General features: G+C 40.4%; 1 protein-coding gene across 1 annotated transcript in view; it reads right to left on the reverse strand.

Moving 5' to 3' along the window:
- ndl (serine protease nudel) overlaps nucleotides 1-26,096 on the reverse strand; it is a 437,329-nt gene that overhangs the window by 54,090 nt on the left and 357,143 nt on the right. The window contains exon 20 of the mRNA XM_067138020.2: nucleotides 15,186-15,362. Coding sequence (XP_066994121.2) covers nucleotides 15,186-15,362 — 177 coding nt within the window. The remainder of the gene's footprint in view (nucleotides 1-15,185; nucleotides 15,363-26,096) is intronic.

Raw genomic sequence — 26,096 nt, forward strand, 5'->3', positions numbered from 1 at the left:
AGATGGCCTAAGAATGATATTGTTGAATATGTTTTACCAACAATCGTACTTATGTCCCTTAATGATTTCCCCTTAAGAGCAAGCTGGACAATTATTTTCATGTCGTCTGAGAGGTTTCTTCTCTTCACCATCTCTCATCAATGCTTCACTGGAGTGTAAACAAGTAAGCTACAGGTAGAGCTGAGGTATAACAAGGCAGCTCGATGCTGAGGGCTGGGACTAACTTGCAATTGTACGAACAGAAATGTTATAAAGGAAGTTCAGTTTTTGTGCTTTCTGAGATTGTTCATATATTTTCTGAACGTGATATGTAATATTTGAGTTCATATATTAAAAACAGTCATCATAATCAAGTTTTACCAGAAAAGTGTCAACAAATACATATTTATTTCACAAAACAGCCAAACTGTAATCACATTCCAGCTGTACGAACAATACTGTTACTGACTGTACATTCATCTAGGAAACAGATGTAAAGCAGCTACTTACCATGTAAGACTGCATGGAGAGATAGAGTACACATTAAGAAAAAAAAAAGCCATGGGTCCAATATTATCGACTGCAACCTTTGTCAATGGAGGATAGGGAAGATAGACGAAGGATACGCCGATAATTTTGGACCCATGTTTATATCGACTGCAGCCTTCGTACGATTTTGGACCCATGTTTTTATCGGCTGCAGCCTTCTTCTATCTTCTCTACCCTCCTCTGACGATAATTTTGGACCCTTGTTTTTATCGGCTGCAGCCTTCTTCTATCTTCTCTATCTTCCTCTGACAATAATTTTGGACCCTTGTTCTCCTTTTATATGTATCCTATCCACGCAGTCTTACATTATATCACTGCCCTCCATCTGTTTCCTAGATGTATTGATATGTTAAATGCATAGCATGTCTTCATGTGGTAGAACTTGATATGTCCATTTATACCCTTGTGTATCTATATAAAAGTATTTGTATAAAAAGTGTATTTACTATTTTTTATAACATGTTGGTCTAAGAGCTTCGATAGTTTGAAGTCAATAAATTCAGTTTTGTATTTTACACTGCCATGTTCATTTTGAATTTCATTTCCTTTTTAGTTTCATTTTCTGACAAATCAACTTCTGGCTTTTTGCCACAGAATTGTAAGTTGTAACACAAATGTACACTGAAGACATCACAGATAAAAATAATGACAAGCATAAATGGTGCTAGTTTCCTTTCAGTGGCATATATTTCAAAATTAAAGCCCTTGTAGCAAGCATATGAACCCATTGCAATCCCAAGATAAAACTTTTAGAGGATTTCAGGATTTGTTAACAAAAGTATGAAGAATTTTTAGCATTACTATCAACGTTTTTAAAGTGTGGCTTCTTGTTAAAATAAAAATTTAACTCAATTTTGAAATATATTTGTACCGGGCGGTACACCTCCACGCCGCTAATTCAAACTTTGCGCCAGTTGAAACTCCCCTTCTGGAGGAAGTCTGAACTTTATCTAAGGTGTTAATTTTCAAGTTTCTCATAAGATGACACTACTTGGAAATTTTGGAGTTTCTGAACTGGGTCGTTTTCGATGTATTTTGTTTTACCTGTAGTAAGAAGTGTGAACTTTCTCTTCTAGAGGACACTACTGAAGAACTACAATGGTGCACCCTAGTGCGAAGTGAAAGAACTGTTTTTTTGGAGAAATTTTTATTTCAAAAGTTTGTTCCTTGTTAAATTTCTTTCTGTTATTGTTTAAGTTGGCTGTATAACCCTTTCTTTCCCCTGGTTTTGAATTTAGCCAATCCCGAATTTCTTTAATTAATTTCTGACCAATCAGGTGTATCTTCTCCAACTTGAATATCTTGCTTAACCCTAGCCAATAAAGTTTTTGTGGGCGGGTGTTCTCATTTCTGAAACGCCTCGAACTTTCCACGAGAGTATATAAACTGCTGATTTTCGGGTCTCTGCGCCACTTCTGTACCAGCTTTCAAGGTGTAAAGTACGTAGCAGGGGGCGGGAAGCGCCTCTTTCTTCGGGCAGCAGTTCAACAACAAGGTAATGGCCGTTTAATAACTTCTTTTCTTGCTAGCTCAGCAGTTTAACTCTCGGGGCGGGTCCGAAGCGTTTCCGCCATGTAACCTTTCCCTAAAATGTAAAGACTCTTAGCATCTATTCTCTTTTAAAGCTACAATTTGGTGATAGAGAGTGCTTAACCCTCTCGAGCTCCCACTCATATTGTTTTGAGGTGAACTTATTTTTCACAACCGATTCTTCCTTAACGTAATGTAAATTGTTTCTTTCTAAAGTCACCTCTTTAGTATGGGATTAGCCCTTGCATTAGCGGCCTAGAGCCAGATTAGGTTTTAAACAAAATGTATTAGGAGTGCAGATCGCCTCCTCTCAAATTGGTATTTTAGAGGCCATGTAATTAACCTTTTCTCACTTAATAGGCCTCAGTAGGTTGGGTATTTTACCCCTGTGTTTATGTCCTTAGAGGACAACTTGAAGGTGGAGTTTGGTGTGGCCTTTGATAGGCTTAAAGTTTGAAAGCGAGTGGCTCTTTCTTGAAAATTGAGTGTTGTATGCCTCGAGGAGGCTTTTTCTGTGTAATTTGGAGCAAGTGCTCCTGGGCATGAATGGGGTTTTCTACCCCTCTGTTAAAACTTATTTTGGAGTAAAGTTGGGCTAATTGCCCAAGAATTGTGAGTTCGGGGCTCGAAGCCCAAATCCGGTAAATACTGTAATTGTACTTTTGTTGCCTTGCTACTCTGTACCTGCCATACTTGTTATTTCTTGATTTTGCAAAGAAAATATAACCTTGTTAAATTTTAAATTAACTTTAATTTTGTAGCCTGAGACCTGTTCACCCCCGCACCTTCTTTCACCTCTGCTGTTCCACAGATACCTCGGAACAAGTGGTAGCAGAGCGTGGTTGAATGGGTCTCAATTTAGCCCCTTTTGACGGCTAAACATTGCTTTGATTACAACTCTAACTATTTTCTCACTTGCTGGAATTTTTACTTTTACCTTTTTCAAAATTGTTCTGTCATCATGCCCGGCCCTCGCGATGTTCTCCATCTTAACTATTTGCGCAAGGAGGAGTTGATCTATGAGTTAACTATTAGAAATGTGCAATCTGGAGGCACGGTTGCGGTAGACACAAATAAGCTTAGAGAGTCCCTTGATTTGCCCATTTCCATCCCCACTTTGGGAGAGAAAGAAATTGACGACTCTCTTTCCACGATCACTGACAATACTACTGAGCTAGCATCTGTAGTTAGTTTTTTTGAAGAAAATGATCCTTCTCCTAATCAAATTAAGCGTGTGCAAGCCAGGCTATTTCATTTTTCAAATAGAGTTAACGATCTGTTGTCTCTGAAGTTGAATGACGTTCAGAGGAAGGAAGCTAGTATGGTTCTCGAAAATCTTTCTGAATTGTCCAGTAAAGTTACCCAATTGTTAACTGGGGAAGTTCCTCCCAAAACTGATCAACCCGTCACGGTGAATGTAGGTAGCGAGGAAGAGCCTCCTAAGGGAGACGTCAATAGGAAAACCGTTGCAGCTCAAACAACCTCTGCCCCATTGGACAACGAGTCTGAACGCCGAACCTCATTGAATAATGTACGTTCTGAATTGACATCCTTGCCACTTAAATCTTTACCTACTATGTCACCTGGGTTCAGCAGCTTGCCTCACCCATTAGCAATGTTGCTTAGAGGTATCTCTAAATTTTCTGTTAACACTACCAGTGAAGTTATTTCATTCTTAAGGTTTTTAGTTGAGTTCCAGGATCATGCCCTTGTTTTTTCTCTTTCTCCATGTCAGATTTTGCAAATCATCTATCCCTATGCGATTGGTATTCTCTCAGATAAAATAGTAAGAGCCACTGCCGAGCAATCATCTATTGAGGACTTCCACGTCCACTTGTTAGCTAACTTCATCCCGGCTAGGGCAAGGTCCTCCCTTATTCAGAAGTACTATTATCGTGCACAACGGTTGGATGAAAACTTGGCAGATTTCATCCAAGATATTAAGTTCTATACTAGGGTGTTTGCTCTTCACTTCCCGGAGGATCAGATCGTACAAGCTATTGTGGAAGGTATCTCACCATCCTATAGGTCATATTTGTGTTTTGCGGCGTGCCCGCAAACTTTCTCTGAACTTGAAGCATTGGCTGTCTCAGCGGAAGGAGTTAGATACGCCGATTCCTTGCATGTCGCGAAAGAACCTCCTCCTTCTTTTGGTAATCCTCGACCTCCACCTCGCCGACCTGTCACACCTTGTAAATGCTATGCTTGCGGGTCACCTGACCATCTTCGCAATAAGTGTCCATTGATCAAATCTAGTAGGGCAAATAATGGAGCTGGCTCATCACCAGGCTGTTTTAAATGTGGGGCTTTCTCACATATCGCCAAGAATTGCCCAAATTCGAATAGCACCCCCTCCTGCTCAACTTCTGGTGCAAATTCCACCAATGCCAATAATAAAAAATGACTAGTGGCTTCGGCTGAGTCGATTAGTCCCTCTTCCCGAGGCTCAGCCCCTGGTAAACAGGTCGTAAATTCAGGGAAAATTCAGTCCTCAAATTCATCTGTTGAGTGCCCCAAAGAATGTCTGAGGATTGCGGCAGATACCCCCGCACCTGTTCCTTTTCTTAAAATTGAGCTAAATAATGAACCTGTAACTGCTCTATTAGATTCAGGCAGCGTTTGTTCTATTATTTCGGCTGAATGGTATTCAAAATTGAAATCTGTTTGTAAACTATCTGACTATGGCTCATCTCCTGTTCAATATGTTTCGGCTAATTCATCTCCATTAGAAATTCTAGGTTCTGTAAATGTCAAAATCCGCATTTTTAAATTTACATGGAAAATTAAATTGTTTGTGGCCAAGCACTTGTCTTGCCCCATTATATTGGGAGCTGACTTCATTTCTCACACTGGTCTTGTGCTCGATCTTCAGAGTAGGTCGTGCACTTTCAAATTTGCATCTAATGGTAAAATTCCATTATTGAAATGTAATTCTGCATCATGTTCATCTATTTCGCCTACCCAGGATGAGATATTGTTAGACCTTAGACATCTACCTGAGGAGCAGGCTGATAGTATTCGTAAGCTGTGTCAGTCGTTTCCAGAGGTGTTCTCTGATACTCTTGGTGTTACTGACCTTATTGAATACAAAATTGAGGTCACAGATTCGATTCCTGTCCGTTTTCCACCATATAGGCTATCTCCACCTAAAATGAAGGCTCTGAAAGAAATCATCGATCAGATGTTGAAGGATGGTATTATTAGGCCCTCTAAGTCGGCGTATTCTTCGCCTATTTTTCTAGTTTACACTTTACAATGGCGAAAAATGAAAGTATCCTCCTATTCAATACATCATATATTCCGTCATTAGACGGAGTAAACAAGTTCAGACATGTTTCGGCTCGTTTGAGCCATCTTCAGTGAAAAAATTAGGGGGGTTGGAATAATTTACATAATAATTTACCCTCCCCCTCCACTCCTTCCAACCTAGCAAATACAGCCAACCAACAATAGACTCGATCACGCGACCGAGACCGTCACTTTAAGAAGGCCACACCATTCGAGTTTTAGAAGTCAGCGAGTAAACTAACATCCTCTTGAAACATTCATTCCTTATATTTGCCAAACAAACCCACCTCCATCTCCCCAACTCAACATCCCCTCCCTTCCTCAAACCAGCCCTGCACCTCCCTTCCCCCTCCGCTCCTTCCAACCTAACAAACACAGCCAACCAACAATAGACTCGATCACGCGACCGAGACCGTCACTTTAAGAAGGCCACACCATTCGAGCTTTAGAAGTCAGCGAGTAAACTAACATCCTCTTGAAACATTCATTCTTTATATTTGCCAAACAAACCCACCTCCATCTCTCCAACTCAACACCCCTCCCTTCCTCAAACCAGCCCTGTACCTCCCCTTCCCCCTCCGCTCCTTCCATCCTAGCAGACACAGCCGAACCAACAATAGACTCGATCACGCGAATGAGACCGTTACTTTGAGAAAGCCAGGCCACTAGAGAGGACAACCACCTACTGCACACCGTAAGTTTAAGCTTTCTTCACAACCATTCCACACTTTTTACTTATCAACCCATGTTTCTCATACAACCTCATTTTTTCCATTACAGATTAGAACTTCATTGACGGTTTCCACTAGATTACTACAATTTACTATGCATCTGTCTTCTACCTAACACAGCTTCTCATATTTTTATATGCGGCCCTCTATAATAAGGCAAAACACCAGCCAACATTATGAAACAATAATGAAGAAAGGGACCGCTAGATTGAGAAGATATTAAGAATGCTGCTATTTCTGAAGCCTTAAATTTAAGGTGTTTTTTCTCCTTATCACAGGCTTTTCGCCTGCAGGTTAATTCAGGCTTGGTTTCTCTCAAAATGTTTGCTCCCGCTCTCCTCCTGACCAATTTTATGTGATGGGTTTCCACTAGGATTTTGACAGCGATTTCAAACTGTTTTGTCGTTTTTATAAACTAATAATTTGTAAACTATGAGGTCCACAACCTCACCATGTGCTACTATTATTCATTTCCATCTGCATCATTTGTTTTCTCATTCCCTTGTTTCTTAGGTTAACGCAGTTTTTAGTATCAATTATGATTTCAAATTAACACCTGTTTCACTGAATTTTGTCACAATAAGTTGTTTTTTGCTCTGCATATTGATGTAAATATTGTATATTTGTGCTATTTTGTTTCCGTCTAGGCTCTCTTTTGTTTGTTTTTTCATTTGCGCTTTCATTATGTTTTTTAGCATTTTTTCAACTCATATTATGTAAATTATTCCAACCCCCCTAATTTTTTCCCTGAAGATGGCTCAAACGAGCCGAAACATGTCTGAACTTGTTTACTCCGTCTAATGACGGAATATATGATGTATTGAATAGGAGGATACTTTCATTTTTCGCCATTGTAAAGTGAAAACCGTCAATACGGAATGATTCTAATATCTTGTAATATTTTTCTAGTCCCGAAACCCCAAGGTGGCTTCAGGCCTGTCATTGATTATAGGGCTCTCAATCGGAAGGTGGTGTTGCAATCTGTGCCCCTTCCTGACTTTCATTCTTGTTTTTCATGGTTTCGTAAGGCCAAGATCTTTACTATCTTGGACCTGAATCAGGCCTATAATCAAATTCCCTTAGCGGAAGAGTCTAAACACCTTACAGCGTTTGCCACGGATTGGAATTTGTACAAATACAACCGTGTGCCTTTCAGGCTCCCCACGGGAGCAGCTGTACTCACTAGACTGCTAGATAGGGTCTTCTCCGACATCAAATTTGAGTACTTGTATCACTACCTGGATGATGTCGTCGTATTTTCGGAGACCTTTGAAGAACATCTAGATCATCTGCGAGAAGTTCTCAATCGCCTTCGTTAGGCTGGGTTAACTGTTAAGTTGTCCAAGGTTGCCTTTGCTAAGCCCTCTATGTCATTCCTAGGGCATATTGTCTCACCTGATGGTGTTGCAGTCGATCATTCTAGAACACAGGCCATCCGTGATTTTAAACCTCCTAAGGACATCAAAGGTATCGCCAGGTTCATTGGAATGGTGAATTTCTTCAGGAAGTTTATTCCTAACTTCGCTAATAGAGCGGCGCCCTTGAACCTTCTTCGTAGGAAAGGCATCAAATTTGAGTGGGGACCTTCTCAACAAGCCGCTTTTGAAGATCTTAAATTAGCTCTCTGTAATGCCCCTGTCCTTGCTATGCCTGATTTCTCAAAGAAATTCATCGTCCAAACCGACGCGTCGTCGGCGGCGGTAGCTGCAGTCCTTCTTCAAGAGACTGAACTAGGGAGGCGACCCATCGCCTATGCATCTAGGACTCTATCGGCTCAAGAAGCCAAGTATTCCATCTATGAGCTCGAAGGTTTGGCAGTCTTATTTGCCTTAGAAAAGTTCCGTCTCTATCTGGAACATGTCAAATTCGACCTGGAGACAGATAATCAAGCTTTAAGCTGGGTCTTAGGTAGGCCGCGTCGTACTGGTCGTATAGCCCGTTGGGCCATCCGTATTTCTGCCTTCCAATTCAATGTCAGGCATATCAGAGGTACCGAAAATGTTGTTGCTGATGGACTCAGCCGTATGTTTTCCAACGACGTTGAGACCCATGAACCGGTCGACAGTTCATCACCTCCCGAGTCCATACTATTTGATGTTAATGCCATCTTAACAGATGCTCCCATGCTCTTTAGGGATATCGAGAAATACCAACATGAAGATCCGACGCTGGCTCCGATAATGGAAACCCTTTCTTCTGGGGAACATGTCGTCCCTTATGTACTGAGGAATGGTGTTTTATGTTGCCCATCGAGGCATGATAAGATGATGAAAGTTGTCGTTCCAGCTGTTCTTGTACCTATGATCTTCAAGTACTATCATGAGACCCCATTAGGGGGGCATCTTGGAATCTTTAAAACTCGTGAAAAGATTCGTGAAAGGTTCATCTGGAAGGGTATGGACGGTGAAATCCGTGAACTAGTTAAGGCTTGTAAATTCTGTTTGCTTAGTAAACCAACCATGTCCACCAAGGTAGGCCTGTTGTCTTCTCATCAAGCGTCGCGCCCCATGGAACGCCTGTATATTGATTATGTAGGACCCTTCCCCCAGTCAAAGGGAAATGCCAACAAGTTCATCTTTGTATGTGTAGATGGTTTTATAAGATTTTCCTGGTTATTTCCGACTAAGCTGGCTACCGCTCAGTCCACCATTACTTGTCTAAATTCTATCTTTGCTTCTTTTGGTCCATGTCAATATATTGTATCTGATAATGCTAAGGCTTTTACATCTAATCTAATTCGTAAATTCTGCTTTGACCTGTCCATCTCTCATGTGACTACTTCTGCTTATTACCCTCAACCATCTCTGGCTGAACGGGTTAATCGTAATCTCAGGTCCGCGCTTATTGCCTATCATCATGAAGATCATTCTAGGTGGGACACGTCCCTGCATTGGTTAGCTTTTGCTTTGAATTTGGCGGTTCATGAATCTCACAAGTTTACTCCAGCTTCGCTGATGTTCAAGTTCGTTCCCAACACGCCGCTCTCTAACCTCTGGTCTCTGAGTGACATTCTACCTGAGACAATAGACCCAGATAACATTAAAGATCTTTGGAAGAAGGCTAAAGCCAATCTTAAGGTGTCTCATGAAAAGGTTAGGGAAAGATACGATCGTGGACGGAGACCCACCCATTTGAAGGTAGGTGACCAGGTAATGGTCAAGAATTTTGTTCCCGCGGGCAAGCTTGCCCCCAGATTTCATGGGCCGTGTATCATTCTCGATTTCCTTACTCCCGTTACCTTATTGTTAAGCAATCCAGCCACCGAGAGGATATTTAGGGTTCACCTGTCACAGGTGAAACCGGTGTAATTTCTGTGTTAACTTGCTTCATATAATTTTGAAAGAAATAGGAAGGTTATTTTTTTTTTTTTTGAGGGGTGTCACTTTTAAGGCCTTCTGCTCTTGGAATCTGTTTTCTTTGTGTGTAATTATTTATTGTAAACCTTCCCCGCACTGTTAAACTGCCACCCTGTCCTTGCCACGGCCATTACCACGCTCCCATCTCCTGCTCCACAACACACAGTGGCTTATAAATGCCATGAATATCTGCACGCCGCTGGCCCCTCAACCTCTCCACAAAACCTGTGCCCTCAAAAAAGATGATGGTCCAACAAAATTCTGCCGCCTAGCCTTAATGTTTCAGTGCCCCCGCAGCACCGCGGCGCCGTACCGCTCCTGAGGCTGGGTACGGGCCCGCCTTTCCCCAGTGAGGCCAACCTGTGTACGGCGAGCCGGAGTCCTCCTCCCGGCCAAGGCTGATGTGCGGCGCACAACCTGTAATGGCCCGCGACCTGCATGTTCGCCGCGGGCGCGGCGTGCTTCAACTCCACTACTCCTCTCATAGTGCGGGCGAGCGGTATCTCAGGGTACTTGAGGGGTCCGAGCGGCCTCCTCTGGACTCAAGCAGCGGCGGCTGGCCTGGCCGTCAAAGTCATCGGCAACTGATATATTTAGTCAGTTACATGGACGTTTCACATCAACAATTATTACCTTTTTGGATTTTAATTCAATATCTGGTGGACTTAAAAAAATTTTCTTCTCTTTCGAGAATTTAAAGTTTTTCCTCCTGAATTCAACTTCTACAAACATAAAGACATTACTTCAACAGTTACTACAAGAATTTTGAACCTGGATCAAACCAAATTTAGACAATTTTTATAAATGCTTCTGCAATTAATCTCCATAGCAACATCATAACTTGGACCTTGTTTTCAAACAATTTCATGTGTCACCCCTGGAGGGACTTTTGGGGGGGGGGGGGTCTGTACCGGGCGGTACACCTCCACGCTGCTAATTCAAACTTTGCGCCAGTTGAAACTCCCCTTCTGGAGGAAGTCTGAACTTTATCTAAGGTGTTAATTTTCAAGTTTCTCAGAAGATGTCACTACTTGGAAATTTTGGAGTTTCTGAACTGGGTCGTTTTCGATGTATTTTGTTTTACCTGTAGTAAGAAGTGTGAACTTTCTCTTCTAGAGGACACTACTGAAGAACTACAATGGTGCACCCTAGTGCGAAGTGAAAGAACTGTTTTTTTGGAGAAATTTTTATTTCAAAAGTTTGTTCCTTGTTAAATTTCTTTCTGTTATTGTTTAAGTTGGCTGTATAACCCTTTCTTTCCCCTGGTTTTGAATTTAGCCAATCCCGAATTTCTTTAATTAATTTCTGACCAATCAGGTGTATCTTCTCCAACTTGAATATCTTGCTTAACCCTAGCCAATAAAGTTTTTGTGGGCGGGTGTTCTCATTTCTGAAACGCCTCGAACTTTCCACGAGAGTATATAAACTGCTGATTTTCGGGTCTCTGCGCCACTTCTGTACCAGCTTTCAAGGTGTAAAGTACGTAGCAGGGGGCGGGAAGCGCCTCTTTCTTCGGGCAGCAGTTCAACAACAAGGTAATGGCCGTTTAATAACTTCTTTTCTTGCTAGCTCAGCAGTTTAACTCTCGGGGCGGGTCCGAAGCGTTTCCGCCATGTAACCTTTCCCTAAAATGTAAAGACTCTTAGCATCTATTCTCTTTTAAAGCTACAATTTGGTGATAGAGAGTGCTTAACCCTCTCGTGCTCCCACTCATATTGTTTTGAGGTGAACTTATTTTTCACAACCGATTCTTCCTTAACGTAATGTAAATTGTTTCTTTCTAAAGTCACCTCTTTAGTATGGGATTAGCCCTTGCATTAGTGGCCTAGAGCCAGATTAGGTTTTAAACAAAATGTATTAGGAGTGCAGATCGCCTCCTCTCAAATTGGTATTTTAGAGGCCATGTAATTAACCTTTTCTCACTTAATAGGCCTCAGTAGGTTGGGTATTTTACCCCTGTATTTATGTCCTTAAAGGACAACTTGAAGGTGGAGTTTGGTGTGGCCTTTGATAGGCTTAAAGTTTGAGAGCGAGTGGCCCTTTCTTGAAAATTGAGTGTTGTATGCCTCGAGGAGGCTTTTTCTGTGTAATTTGGAGCAAGTGCTCCTGGGCATGAATGGGGTTTTCTGCCCCTCTGTTAAAACTTATTTTGGAGTAAAGTTGGGCTAATTGCCCAAGAATTGTGAGTTCGGGGCTCGAAGCCCAAATCCGGTAAATACTGTAATTGTACTTTTGTTGCCTTGCTACTCTGTACCTGCCATACTTGTTATTTCTTGATTTTGCAAAGAAAATATAACCTTGTTAAATTTTAAATTAACTTTAATTTCGTAGCCTGAGACCTGTTCACCCCCGCACCTTCTTTCACCTCTGCTGTTCCACAGATACCTCGGAACAATATTATTTAAACTCCTATTATATGTCACATAAAAGGCCATAAAAATATACTTAAAATGAGGCCTTTTCCAGCTTTCCATCTCAATTATAAAAGTAGCAAATGCAATTTTAAACCATGTCTGATGTATATTTTTTGGAAAAAAATGAGCAAATTTAAAGGTCTGGTTGGTATATTGATTCAATACTTTCTTAGTTTATTTATACTGATCACAGTATGCAGTATACCAAATGTCACTACAATCTAAAATATAGAGGTATAAAAATCATGTTAATTTGGCATGGAATTACCCATCTTCCAGTTCACAAAAGTCTTTGTCACTCCTTTCCATTTTTGTAGGCAATTTTTTATTTAAATAGGGCACCTGAACAATAACTTCCTCATGTTAATCAATAAATGGTAGGTTTTTTTACATGAAATAACACCATAATGATATTCTATTTAGCACTGTAAACACTGCTCAGAAAGAGTTTTTTTTCAGTTAACATGAGATTTTATTTACTTAAAAAAGCCAGGTTCGCTAGTTATTGCTGGTATAAGAGGAAAGAGAAAGCAAGGGGAAACTATAGAGAGAGAGAAGATGTGAGGAGTGCAGTGAATGCTAGTGATGTGCACAAGTGAAGTCTGGAATTGAGAATGTAGACTCATTCAACTCTGAATTCCAGGGTTGGTTCGCATGAAGCTTCACGACTCCAAGCTAACTTTATGTTCATTGCAGGGCCATGCACATTGTGCATGATGCGTGTGAAAGTTCATTTTCCTCTGTGGGATTGTGTGTGTGTTATAATATGAAATATTGTTAATGAAGACAATGAACTAAATGTTATGACTAAAATTCAGCATGTCAAGTCAAAAATTGGTTACAGGTCTTAAAGTTCACATCTTTCTTGATGCCAGGAAAACTAATAAGTAGACAGTGAGGGTAAATCAGTATGAATCTAACATGACTAAAATCACTGAAAATAAACATGGTAAAGAAGTGTTTACCAAATTCTCTGATGTCAACTCCCATACATGCTAATGGCTGTATAGTATCCAGCAAATTCAGCTGCAAAAATGAACATCACGCATTTGGTCCCATAGCTGAAGTTATGCGAATGAGGGATACAATGATGTGTTTCACCAGGGATTGTAAGGTACTTCCAAGTTATGAGCAGGCATTAATCAAGAATGAAATCTGCGCTTATGTTTTTCCACTACCGGTGTTGATATGCAGGTCCATTTCCATACTTGATTGAGCTGAGGGGGTGTACTACTAATCCATAGCTATTGTCAATGTTATTCTACAAGTGTGTGTATTTGGTGCACACAAATACAACGTTGCTGCGTGGATGGGGGTGATAGCTGAGACGCACTCTTGCTAGCTTCTCACCGTGGTTCGAATAACAGACATTTCATGTGGGATTTTTGAAATAAGAAGTCATGTTCCTGTGGTTTGGATTCTACATAAAACTGGAGGTCTCATGGCTATAAAAACACTGAACATGCAGAACTACAAACCTGTTTTGTTTGCTACTTTAAAAGAGTTTAAAATTCTGGTTAACAATTTATAAAAAGAAGACCATTATTCCTAATGAAAACAAAATAGATCTGCATTTGCTTGGGAATTGCAAGGCAAAGTTCACTGTGATGGACCAAATCAAAACTGTTTGGGAAAATCATGTGCTATGTTTTATTCATTCAATAAATTTAATACCATAATCAATCTTTGGCTCAAAAAATTAATAATAATAATAATAATAATAATAATAATAATAATAATAATAATAATAATAATAATAATAATAATAATGTTATTGGTTTTACATCCCACTAACTAGGTACTTTTATGATTAGATTATGTCTAATCTCAGGAGAAACTGCATGATTTTTTTTTTTTTTTAATGTATTAGTGCTTAATTTATTGCCTGCACCTCATAGGAGTGAGTGAGTGAGTGAGTGTGATGTATATTATGAAGTATACCAGTTTGGAAACATCCATTCGTTGGTAGTTTATATTGCCAAAATGCATGCAATAATGATGATCCCATACATTTAATGTTTCCTGGCTAATAATATTCCCCTACCGGGCGAGTTGGGCGTGCGCGTAGAGGCGTGCGCGTAGAGGCGTGCGCGTAGAGGCGTGCGGCTGTGAGCTTGCATCCGGGAGATAGTGGGTTCGAATCCCACTATCGGCAGCCCTGAAAATGGTTTTCCGTGGTTTCCCATTTTCACACCAGGCAAATGCTGGGGCTGTACCTTAATTAAGGCCACGGCCGCTTCCTTCCAACTCCTAGGCCTTTCCTATCCCATCGTCGCCATAAGACCTATCTGTGTCGGCGCGACGTAAAGCCCCTAGCAAAAAAAAAAAATTCCCAGTTATCAGGGGAAGGGTGTAAAGTTGCAAACTGATGCAGTTCTGCCGACAGCTGAAAGTTGGCATTAATGTATTACGAGAGTCGACACTGGAGTCAAGAGTCTCATTCCCAGAATCAACAGTGTCAACTCTTTGTAACTATTTACCAACCATCTCAAATGAATGCATGTTTACATTGGTAGTGCTGCGAGTGATTGTGAATGACAAGTACAGTACAAGAACCATCTTGTAATGTTTGCATTTTCAACGGAAGGCAATTTCCATTTAGTTAGGGTATTTTTGTCTAAGAAATTGATGCCTGCTAGGCCATCAGATGATACTGATTCCCATGGAGAATCTGAAATGTTTGTCCTGAATGAGTAAATTCATAATTCCAATATTCCATATGGGAATCAATATCTGTATCATCTAATGGCCTAACAGGCATCAAAATTTTGGAATATTGGAATTATGAATTAATTCAGGACAAATATTTCAGATTCCCTATGGGAATCAATATCATCTGATGGCCTAGCAGGCATCAATTTTTGTAAAAGAGACCAAGTCTCTCATAGTGCATTGACATTGCCTCTGGGTCCAAATAGCTTATGCAATGACCAGCTCTATATGCACTAGCCATACTAGCTACATACTAACTGATGTGCCCAAATTGGCACACTGGAGTGAAACACTGGCAACCAAGAATGAGCTATCTGGAAAAATGATAATTTTCAATAAAAGACCATTTATAAAGGAATTATGATACTTTATCTGTCAAAATTAATGAATTAACAAAAATGCAGGAATTCTTTATCTTATAAATAAAATATCAATATTTTACCTATTATCCAGTGTATATATTCTGTTCATACTTTTAAGTACATTGTGACTAAGATTTAGAAGGGTAGCCTGTCCCAGGACTTGCATAAATATTAAAAGCTTTCAGGGTACAAGAATTGAAATGCATAGCTGTAGAGGTCAATCTTTTACTATTATCAGTAATGTCAACCAGAGATTAAGCTTACCACATTGTGATGATACTAGACATGATGTTTTCCTCTTATAACAGAACTCTGTATCCTCATCACTATTGTCTTCACAGTCAGCTACACCGTTACAGATTGCTGTTGAATTTAAACACTGGCCTAATGGACATCTCAACCCACCACAGTGTGGACTGGACAGTGGAGTTAGTGGGATACCTATAACAAAAACAATTAGGTTGGGATTAGAGCAATGTTTTTTATTTGGATTCAAAAAATATCATCAGTAAGTATAGATGATTATGAAATTATACTCACTTGGCACAAAACATAGAATGAGATTACATATACATTCACAGATATAAATTTTGCAAAAAATTAAGAATGCAACCGACCGACCAACTGACCAGTCAATCATCTACATTTAGAGTAGTCACCCAGATGGCAGATTCCCTATCAATTGTTTACCTAGCCTTTTCTTAAATGTTTTCAAAGAACTTGCAAATTTATTAAACATTTCCTTCAATAATTATTCCAATCCCTTACTCTTTATCCTATAAATGAATATTTACCACTAATTTGTCCTCTTGAATTCTAATTTCATATTATGATCTTTCCTGCTTTTAAAAGCTCCGCTCAAGCTTATTCGTCTAGTAATGTCATTCCATGCCATCTCTCGACTCACAGCTTGGAACATACTGCTTAGTCAAGCATCTCTTACCCTTACTCCCCAGTTATCCCAGCCCAAAATTTACAACATTTTCGTAACACTATGCCTTTGTTGGAAATTACCCAAAATAAATCCGGCTGCTTTCCTATGGATCTTTTCCAGACTTCGGGTAATTGTCCGCGGGGGCAGGGGGTATAATTAACGTGAACACAGGCATGTGAAATGAGGAACAGCTATTAATGCAAACATCCCTATATAATAACAATATTCACAAACAAACAGAAAAGAACAGAGCATAAGATAGCTTGTTTCTCAAACACATTTTTGAACGAGTCTTATGTTCGGAGTTTTCAATAATATTAACAAGTAAACAGAAAAATAGAACTTGCTTCATAAATACATTTTCTTAATAAATATCCTATTACCTTACTGTATATTATGTATTTCATGATACAAAATGTGAAAATCTCTACAACCAGATGTACCGCCTGAAAAGTCTCCAGTGGGAAATGCAGTTCTCTGAATGAATGCCTGCTTTCTAATCTCATTCCTTGATATAAAACTATCTACCACCTTCTCCAGATTTAATGTCTTAGCACCCTCCCAATACTAGCAAACTCCACGTTTTAAGGGGACTTAGCATCTAGGAGGATATTTGGGGGGGGGGCAAAATGGCACTCTGTCCCACTAAGATAAATTTTGGGGGGCAGAAAACTCCTGGTGCAGGTCCCATACACCAGAACTCTACTCTAACTGGGGTCTTACCTGAAATGTATATGCCCTCTTCTTTACATTCTTACTACAACCCCTAAATACCTTCACAACCATGTGAAGAGATCTGTAACCATTCTTCACAACCTCGTTGACATGATTACCCCAATTAAGATCATTTCTTATATTAACACCTAGGTACTTACACTTACAGTGATCCCCATCAGCACAGTAATTAAAAGTGAGAGGAGTTTGCCTCTTGGTGAAACTTACAACCTGACATTTCATCCCATTTAGCATCATACCATTGTCTGCTGTCCATCTCACAGCATTGTCTAGTCTTTTTGTAGTTATAATAATGCACTAAATTTGACATTCAGGAATTACAAACAAAATATGGGCAGATCAAACGAGTCCCACACTTTAAATATCTCAGTGAGATCCTAGAACCAACAGGGTTGGAAAAGGTAGCACAAAAAGTTTGATTACAAAAACTCAAAAGAGCATATTGGAGAACCCGTGGCATCTACAACAACAAATGCATGTCCATACACACAAAATTCAAACATTATAATAACAGTAACTAAACCTGAAGTGCTGTATGCAAGTGAAATCTTGGTAAATAACAAAAGTGATCTGGAAAACATCTTGAAGGAGGAAAGGAAGATCTTGAGGAAAATTCTGAGCCCAGAGAAAAAAGAAGAAGGGTATAGACTCAAATCATGCAAAGCTACAGAAAGACTGTCCAACCTTGCCGCAGACGTCAGGAAACAAAGACTGAAATTCTATGGACATGTTCACAGACTATCGTTTTCAAAGCTAACCCACAAGATTTTGACATATGCTGAAAACCTGAAGAACGTACTGTACCGGTAACGGCGGTACAGACTAAGTCCCCGTTATGAAAATCTTAAACTTACGTGTTATGCTCCGGAACGCTTACGAAGAACTAACTCGACAGCGAGCGACAGCTGCGCGCGGGTGACGTAGTGAGCGGGTGACGTCACAGCATGCCTCGCTGCACTACGAAACCTGGATTGATGTAGAATGTTCTACGAGTTTCGGATCAAATATAAATACGTGCTGCTTCGCTCAGCAGATCAGTGAATGTGAGTGTGTATTGCAGCATGTTATAGTGAGCAGCAGTGCGCTGCAGAATGTGATACCAGTTCGTGGCCGGGATTTCTATAAGCACATTAGACTGTAGTATTCGCACCGTCAGTTCGCGGGTGCGGTAATCGAGCGTGAAGCCGCTGCTAAGTTTCAAGTTCGTGGACTTTAATATAGTCACGTTGAATGTGGACTTATTCAGATTTCCTTATATTGTGACAACCTTTTACTCCGATAGGACGTGAGGTGAATTGTGTATTGTCTGGACATTATTTATTGACTGTTACTCTATACGAGTGTCCGAGACCCGCAAACATTTTCGAGTGTTCGAAATTGAAATTTTATGGACTTGAATCTGATTGCTCCTTGCCGAGGACTCGATACTTTAAGTTATAAACTGTGTTTAATCCAAATTTAATTTACCAATCCGCAAGCTGTGGTCATGAACTGTGAACTGTGCAGGTGTGAACAGCGCATCTCTATTTTAATGAACAGTGCATTTCCATTTTAATGAACAGTGCATTTCCATTCTAATGAACAGTGCATTTCCATTCTAATGAACAGTGCATTTCCATTCTAATGAACAGTGTACATTTAGTTTATGGACAGTCGAACCAAGGACTGTCAGTACTCAGTTAATTTCGTCTTTTGGTTTCAACACGTGAACGAGTTTGATTCACGAGCGGAACATCTTTATTTCATTTAAATTGAACAGTGCTTCAATGAACTTACTTCATGTTGTCATAGGTGCAACAAACTTTAAGTAACTTTAAACTGGACAATCAGTTCCGAGTGGACTTTATTTTGTGAATGTTTCTTTCACTTGACACGTGATAAAGTTAAGTGACATTTCACCGAGACATTTGTGTTTGGACTTTGTTAAAAGCATTTATAAACATTCTATCATCTGTGCAGAAGCAGCCTTTGCACTAACTCGCCCCAGAGCTGAACGATGTTCATTCATGTTCACCATTTACAAGGACTACCTCGACGCCATGGATCTTCAAAACACCGAATAGATCTTCTAGAACTTCCATCGGGGGACGAATGGTGGTTCGCTGCTATGGAAAATGGAGCTGCCGGAATCTAGGGACATCGCCAGCCATAAGACGAGGAACGTTTTCAACTGTATACGCTGTACAGAGGTGATATTAATTTCAATTTTTAATAAACTCTGAAACAAAAGTTTTTAGGATTTCTTTTAAACAAAACCCTCTCCCTCTGTATGCACTTCAACGACTGGTACACGCCCTGCGTCTCATCTCTACCAAAGTACCAAATTTACTGTTACAGAGGAGAGGGGTAGAAATTGGCGCCCCAGTCGTATCGGGGCCGATTTGGAGTGCAGTAAAGTTAGAAATTAGTGCTTCAGCAATATCAGAACTTAATTATGAGTGCAGTAGACATTAAATTGACACTTAACTACTCTAAGCTCAATTTTGAATTACTACTAATAATTAAGAAGTGCAGTGATAGACAAAATCGCACTAAAATCGTGTGACTTAGTAATTTAATTCAGATACATTTCCAGTGCTTTATGTGGAATAACTATTAATATTACAGTGAACTGTCTAACAAGATTTAACTTTTCTCTTCTATTATAAGAAGTGTTATCAATGATATGGGATAATTTTTGTGTGTTAAATGTCTTGGAGATTTTTCTTTTTGAGAATGTTTGAATGACTTTGAACATGAACTTTTAACCATTGGACAATAATGGTGATATCTGAATTCTTTTCAAGTGATTTATGATTTTCTTGTTGCTTGGTTTAAATACATTACCATCAAAATGGAAAATATTTTAGCGGCTATTGAAGCTCTTAAGATTAGCTTAAATGAACGTATCGCCAAATCGCATGCTCAAGTAGGTGCTGATTTACAAGCTCGTATTACTGAGGCCAATGCTGCAACTGCTCAAGTAGGTGCTGATTTACAAGCTCGTATTACTGAGGCCAATGCTGCAACTGCTCAAGTAGGTGCTGATTTACAAGCTCGTATTACTGAGGCCAATGCTGCAACTGCTCAATTAGGTGCTGATTTACAAGCCCGTATTAACGAGGCCAATGCCGTAACTGCTCAGTTAGGTACTACTTTAGAATCTCGTATTACTGAGATTAACACTCGTATTAATGAGATTAACACTCGTATTAATGAGACCAGTACCGCAACTACAGCCAACTTAGAAAGTCGTATCACACAAGTAACTAAAGTAATTAATACCAAGTTTACCGAAGTTAATGCTAATTTGGAAAATAGGCTTACTAAAGCTGGTTCTGAGATTGAAAAAAGATTCTCAGAAACTAATGCGAAGATTAATTCTAAGTTTACGGAAATAAACGAACGCCTCACCCATGACTTAGAAACGGTAAAACAGGACCTTAAACTACAAATAGTTGAAGACTTAAAAGCTTCTTTTCCCACCTCACATCGATTGATTAAGGAAGTTGAAAGCTTAAAGGCAGAATTTAAAGAATCTCATGGTCAGTTATCACAGGCACAAGCAAAAATAGCCTCTATTCAGGATAACATCCATGAATCTTTTAAGACTAACTTTCAGAAAATAAGTAATGAAGTCAATTTACTTAAAACAAGGCAGGAGGAAACAGATAAGCATGTAAAAAAACCAATTAGATAGCGCACATACTCAAATCATTCGCATAGGCCGCGATGTAAATGAAGTGAAGCAGGACCTCGAAAAGGAAGTCCAGAGCGTGGAAAACTCCATCTGTGGGCAAGTTAAGAATATCAAGGTCGAATTACAAGGAAAAATAGAGACGATTGGTAATAGAATCTCTCAGGTGGAGAAGGAGGTGTCTACACACCAGTGTCAGGGGTTTAGTGGAGATACTTCTAGCATTTCCACAGTCTTAAAATTGTCAGACGATAAACCTGCAAAATTTTCCGGAAAAGAAGAGTACACAGCGAAAGAATTCCTTCTCAATATTGAAGAGTACTTTCAAGAGAATAAAGTACGATCCGATCATCAATTGAGGATAGCTTCTAGATTATTGGAGGGGAAAGCGCTAAATTGGTACACAGCATTTAAATTTAACATTAAAACCTATGATGAGTTCAAGGAAGCCTTGTTGAAGAGGTTTTGGAATTCGGAAATTCAACATTTGATTAAGCTACAGTTGTACTCTAGGAGATACAACACAGCTATTAATTCTTCACGATATTCTGATTTTCTCATTTCCCAATTAAAGAAGATGCAGTTCTTTGATCCTCCTTTGCCAGAACAGGAGTTAATACAAGTAGTAACTTTACAATTTCCGGCGCATGTACAAGAAATTCTTGTGGCAGCCAATGTTCAAGACCTAGAACAACTTGATGATTTATTAAGGAAACTTGACACTGCCCATACACAAAATCTACCTAGGGTTACTAAGACGAAAGAGGTTGCAACTAACCATGTCGAAGTTAATAACCCGCCGAGATCGAATCCCGAACCCCGTGAGGAAGTAGAACCACGGAGAGATCCGTTATCTCATTTCCAACGATTCAGGAGACGTCCATACAGGCAAAGTGCGCCTTATAGACGTACTCAAACGTGGAAGAAACCTACCGAATCACTTACTCGAGATAGAGATTCACCGAGAGCCGAGATCGAAAGAAGATGGAGAGAAACTCGCGAATATATCCAGAATCGAAACCGGGATGAAGGATTACCTGGCGCTACCTCTTTAGAATATCAAGAGCATGCCAGAAGACAGAACACGACGCCTGCGACCAACCCTGAATCGACAGGCGCAATAAAAAAAACTTCGACAACACAACAATAAGATTGCCTGAAAACTGTAGTAGAGGGGAAATAATTTGTGTCACTAATATTAATTACTGGTACTTGGATGACTCGGATCTCTTGTATGAAGATCCCACTCCTACAACACCGAAGGTCCAACGGAGCCTTCCAGTTATTAATATTACTTTGGATACCCTTTATGTAACTGCCTTAATCGATTCTGGAGCTCAAGCTTCATTAATGTCTGAGAGGTTAATTGAAATGTTGAAGGGAGGAGAAGACATGTTATTGATACCAGTCGCACAGATTAAAATTAAAGGGATAGTACCGGACAAGCATATCAAATGTAAATTTCAAGCTTTTGTTACATTTGACATTGAAGGTGTTCAGTTCGAGCATATATTCCTAGTTTTATTTAATTTATTTTCCGGGTTGAACCGTGTTGTACTTGTACGCATATCACGTACAGTTTGCCGACGTTTCGAATACATTGCAGTATTCATTGTCAAGGCGACTGAAATACCCCTACTCGATCCGAGGTAATCAGTCTCCCAGGCAGAGTTACACTACTAGAGTGGCCTTGATCTTGGCCTTTTATATCCTAGCCTATCTGGCTGGCGTAAGCCCTGGCTGTCTCGCGAGGCTTCTGGAAAGTTTATGTCACAGCCAGGTAGTGGGGGCTTGCCCGCGCTGTTATGTAATGGGGTTGCGGCCCGTGTGTTTATGTTGTGGTCTGTATGTCTTAAGCTATGAATGATGGGCATCCAAGAATTACTGATTTTGTATCCTTGTATTACAAGCTCGCATGTCAAACACAACTCAGCTACACCAACAACAATAAACATAACATCATTGCACAGCTACAAATGGGAAAGGAGCCACTACTTTGAAACCAATGTCACCCAGATTTACGGACGCCAATAAGTAAACATGAACTGGTTCTTATAAAAGGGCAACACACACAGCAGAGCTGAACATATTTTACTTGAATTTCATCCATACATTTGGCACCCTTTTTAAATTGAAAGTGTTTTATCTCACATACGCACAGGAAGACAAAACTTTTATCCATGCAATTTTACAAACTCTATGAATAGCAGCTGAAGTGTACAACTGTGAATAAGACTTAAATACGGAAGTTAGTCGATGTATTGACCACCAAGCAAGAACGAATGTTCATGTACATGAAGTGTTTTTATGTATTGTTTTTATCTTGTACATATATATAAGTTAGTTTAGGAAAAGACGTGTTTTATACACTAGTTTTAAGACCTTCAACATTTTAGACATACAGTTGCAATATTGCACAGAATGACATATACGCCAGCTCACGCTAAGACGTGCCCCATTTGTATGTAACTAAATGTACATCATCATCATATGGCATTCCTTCAACACCACAATCTTAATCAAAGCTTCATTATATTAATATGTATATATGGTTCAGCTGAAGATGACCTTGAATATGAGGTCGAAACCGGTCCTGTAGTTTAATGTGTACAATAAATATTGATTGGTGGAAATCCTCTCCTATTTTTAATTTGTATCCTTCTTCTAAATTTATGTTATTCGGATGTTTCTTGATTTCGATAGCCTCGCGGATTTTTCTTTCCAGATTCCAAGGGATAGCTGCTAGGATCTTGGTCTTGTCAAATGATATTCCGTGCCTAGTTTCGTAGGAGTGCTTGGCTACTGCTGAAATATCTGTGTTTTGGTTCTTGGTGTGACGGATATGTTCTTTTAGGCGGGTGGAGATCAGACGTTTTGTCTCACCTACATAACAAGCTCCGCAGCTGCATTCAGTGTGATACACTCCAGGGGCCTGTAATTCTATTGTGTCTTTTACTGGTGGTAGATAACGGGCTAGCTTACGGTGAGGTTTATAGATAGTTTTTATGTTGTATTTGTCCAGTATCTTGCCGATCCTGTCTGTAGTGTTTTTAATGTATGGCAGTATCGCTGTTTTCTGGCGGGTCAGTTCTTCTTTCCCGTTGTTTTCTCCTGCGGCGGTCTTTTCTTTCTTCTCTTCTGATTTTTTAAGGACTCGTCGGATGTTATTGAGCGAGTAGCCATTTTTCCTAAGGGTTTCCGTGAGGTGTTCTTTTTCTTCCTCGAGGTGCTCTGCGTCAGATATCGCTATGGCCCTGTTTACTAGTGATGTTAGGACAGCCTGCTTTTGTGATGGGTGATGATGAGACAAGGCGTGTAGGTACCTGTCTGTGTGAGTGGGTTTCCTGTATACTGCGCGACTCAGCGTCCCATTGGGGTTACGTATTACTAGCACATCCAGGAACGGTAGTTTTCCGTCTACTTCTATTTCCATGGTGAACTGAATATTTACGTGTATGGAGTTGAGATGGTCGAGAAATAGCTGTAGGTTATTGCTCCCGTGAGGCCAGATTATAAAAGTGTCGTCTACAAAACGGAGAAAACATTTCGGTTTCAGGGCAGATGTAGCTAAGGCTTTCTGTTCGAAGTGTTCCATATACATGTTTGCTATTATTGGAGAGAGTGGCGACCCCATCGCGGCCCCTTCAGTCTGTTCGTAGAACTCCCCGTTGAAATAGAAGTAAGTGGCGCTAAGGCATTCTTTAGCTAGTGTTGACAGGTCTTCTGGAAGTTTCTGATCTAATAGCGGAAATACTTCTGTTAGCGGCACCTTGGTGAAAAGTGACGTGACGTCAAAGCTTACTAATAGGTCCGTACTTTCAATTGATTGGTCCTTAAGGAGCTGGATGAAATGTCGGGAGTCCTTCACGTAGGTTTCAGTGTTTCCTGTATGTGGCTGAAGTAGTCCAGCTAGGTAGCGGGCGATCTCGTGCGTGGGAGAGCCTATAGCGCTCACGATAGGTCGCAGAGGTATGCCTTCTTTGTGGATTTTAGGTAGGCCATATAATTTTGGAGGTATCGGGTCCGAGGATATCAGTTTCTTCTGTATTTCGGCTGGGATACTGGAATTTTTTACTAGTGTGTGGAGTTTGTTCTTAATGCGGTTGGTAGGGTTCCTAATTTTTCTGTATGTAGAATCGGTGAGTAATTGTTCTATTTTCCGAGTGTAGTCTGTGCGTGTCATTATCACCGTAGCGTTGCCTTTATCTGCGGGTAGGATAATTGTTTCCGTATCTTGACGTAGTGTTTTTAGGGCATGAATTTCTTCTTTAGTCAAATTGGATGGCGGCGGCTTTGCGGATCTCAGTAGACATGATACATCCTGTCTGATCTCTTCTGCAGATTCGGTAGGAAGGTGCCGGATTGCAATTTCTACTTTGCTGATTATTTCTTCTACCGGTATACTATTCGGAGCTACTGCGTAGTTGAGTCCTTTTCTCAAGACCGAGGTAGTGGGTTCACTGAGTGGCTTATCTGTGAGGTTTACTATTACATTCTTCTTCAGTGGAGCAGGTGGTTTCGGTTTCTGTTTTTGTAAGAGGCGGTTGAATTTCTTGTTTTGCTTGGCAGTGGCTAGTTCCAGTGTACGCTGGGATTGTGTGTTGCTAATGCTGTCTAACGTGGTCCAATCATTGAGCGACAGCGTGCTGGCAAGTTGCAGGTGGAGATGAAATAATTTATTGTTGAGGTAGTCCAGAGTCTGTCTTGTGTCACTGATCCGTTCTCTGAGGAGTTTTATGCTGGTTTCGTGAAGAATACGGTCAGTCCGTCGGTTCTTGGTGTGATATTTCAGTCTCACACATGCTGGTATAATGCTGTTGTCCCTGCAGCGTTTCAGAAAGGCGAGTCGAGCCAGGTAGTTACTCATTTTCTTCCGAAGGTTGTCGAACTGCCTAGTAGCTTTGAGAATATCCTCCCCGTAAAGGTTTCGTATCTTAGAAGTGAAGCTTCCACGGTGTGAAGAATTATTTAATTTATTTTCCGGGTTGAACCGTGTTGTACTTGTACGCATATCACGTACAGTTTGCCGACGTTTCGAATACATTGCAGTATTCATTGTCAAGGCGACTGAAATACCCCTACTCGATCCGAGGTAATCAGTCTCCCAGGCAGAGTTACACTACTAGAGTGGCCTTGATCTTGGCCTTTTATATCCTAGCCTATCTGGCTGGCGTAAGCCCTGGCTGTCTCGCGAGGCTTCTGGAAAGTTTATGTCACAGCCAGGTAGTGGGGGCTTGCCCGCGCTGTTATGTAATGGGGTTGCGGCCCGTGTGTTTATGTTGTGGTCTGTATGTCTTAAGCTATGAATGATGGGCATCCAAGAATTACTGATTTTGTATCCTTCTTCTAAATTTATGTTATTCGGATGTTTCTTGATTTCGATAGCCTCGCGGATTTTTCTTTCCAGATTCCAAGGGATAGCTGCTAGGATCTTGGTCTTGTCAAATGATATTCCGTGCCTAGTTTCGTAGGAGTGCTTGGCTACTGCTGAAATATCTGTGTTTTGGTTCTTGGTGTGACGGATATGTTCTTTTAGGCGGGTGGAGATCAGACGTTTTGTCTCACCTACATAACAAGCTCCGCAGCTGCATTCAATGTGATACACTCCAGGGGCCTGTAATTCTATTGTGTCTTTTACTGGTGGTAGATAACGGGCTAGCTTACGGTGAGGTTTATAGATAGTTTTTATGTTGTATTTGTCCAGTATCTTGCCGATCCTGTCTGTAGTGTTTTTAATGTATGGCAGTATCGCTGTTTTCTGGCGGGTCAGTTCTTCTTTCCCGTTGTTTTCTCCTGCGGCGGTCTTTTCTTTCTTCTCTTCTGATTTTTT

This window comes from Anabrus simplex, chromosome 1, assembly GCF_040414725.1.
Source record: "Anabrus simplex isolate iqAnaSimp1 chromosome 1, ASM4041472v1, whole genome shotgun sequence".
In the NCBI taxonomy this organism is placed as follows: domain Eukaryota; kingdom Metazoa; phylum Arthropoda; class Insecta; order Orthoptera; family Tettigoniidae; genus Anabrus; species Anabrus simplex.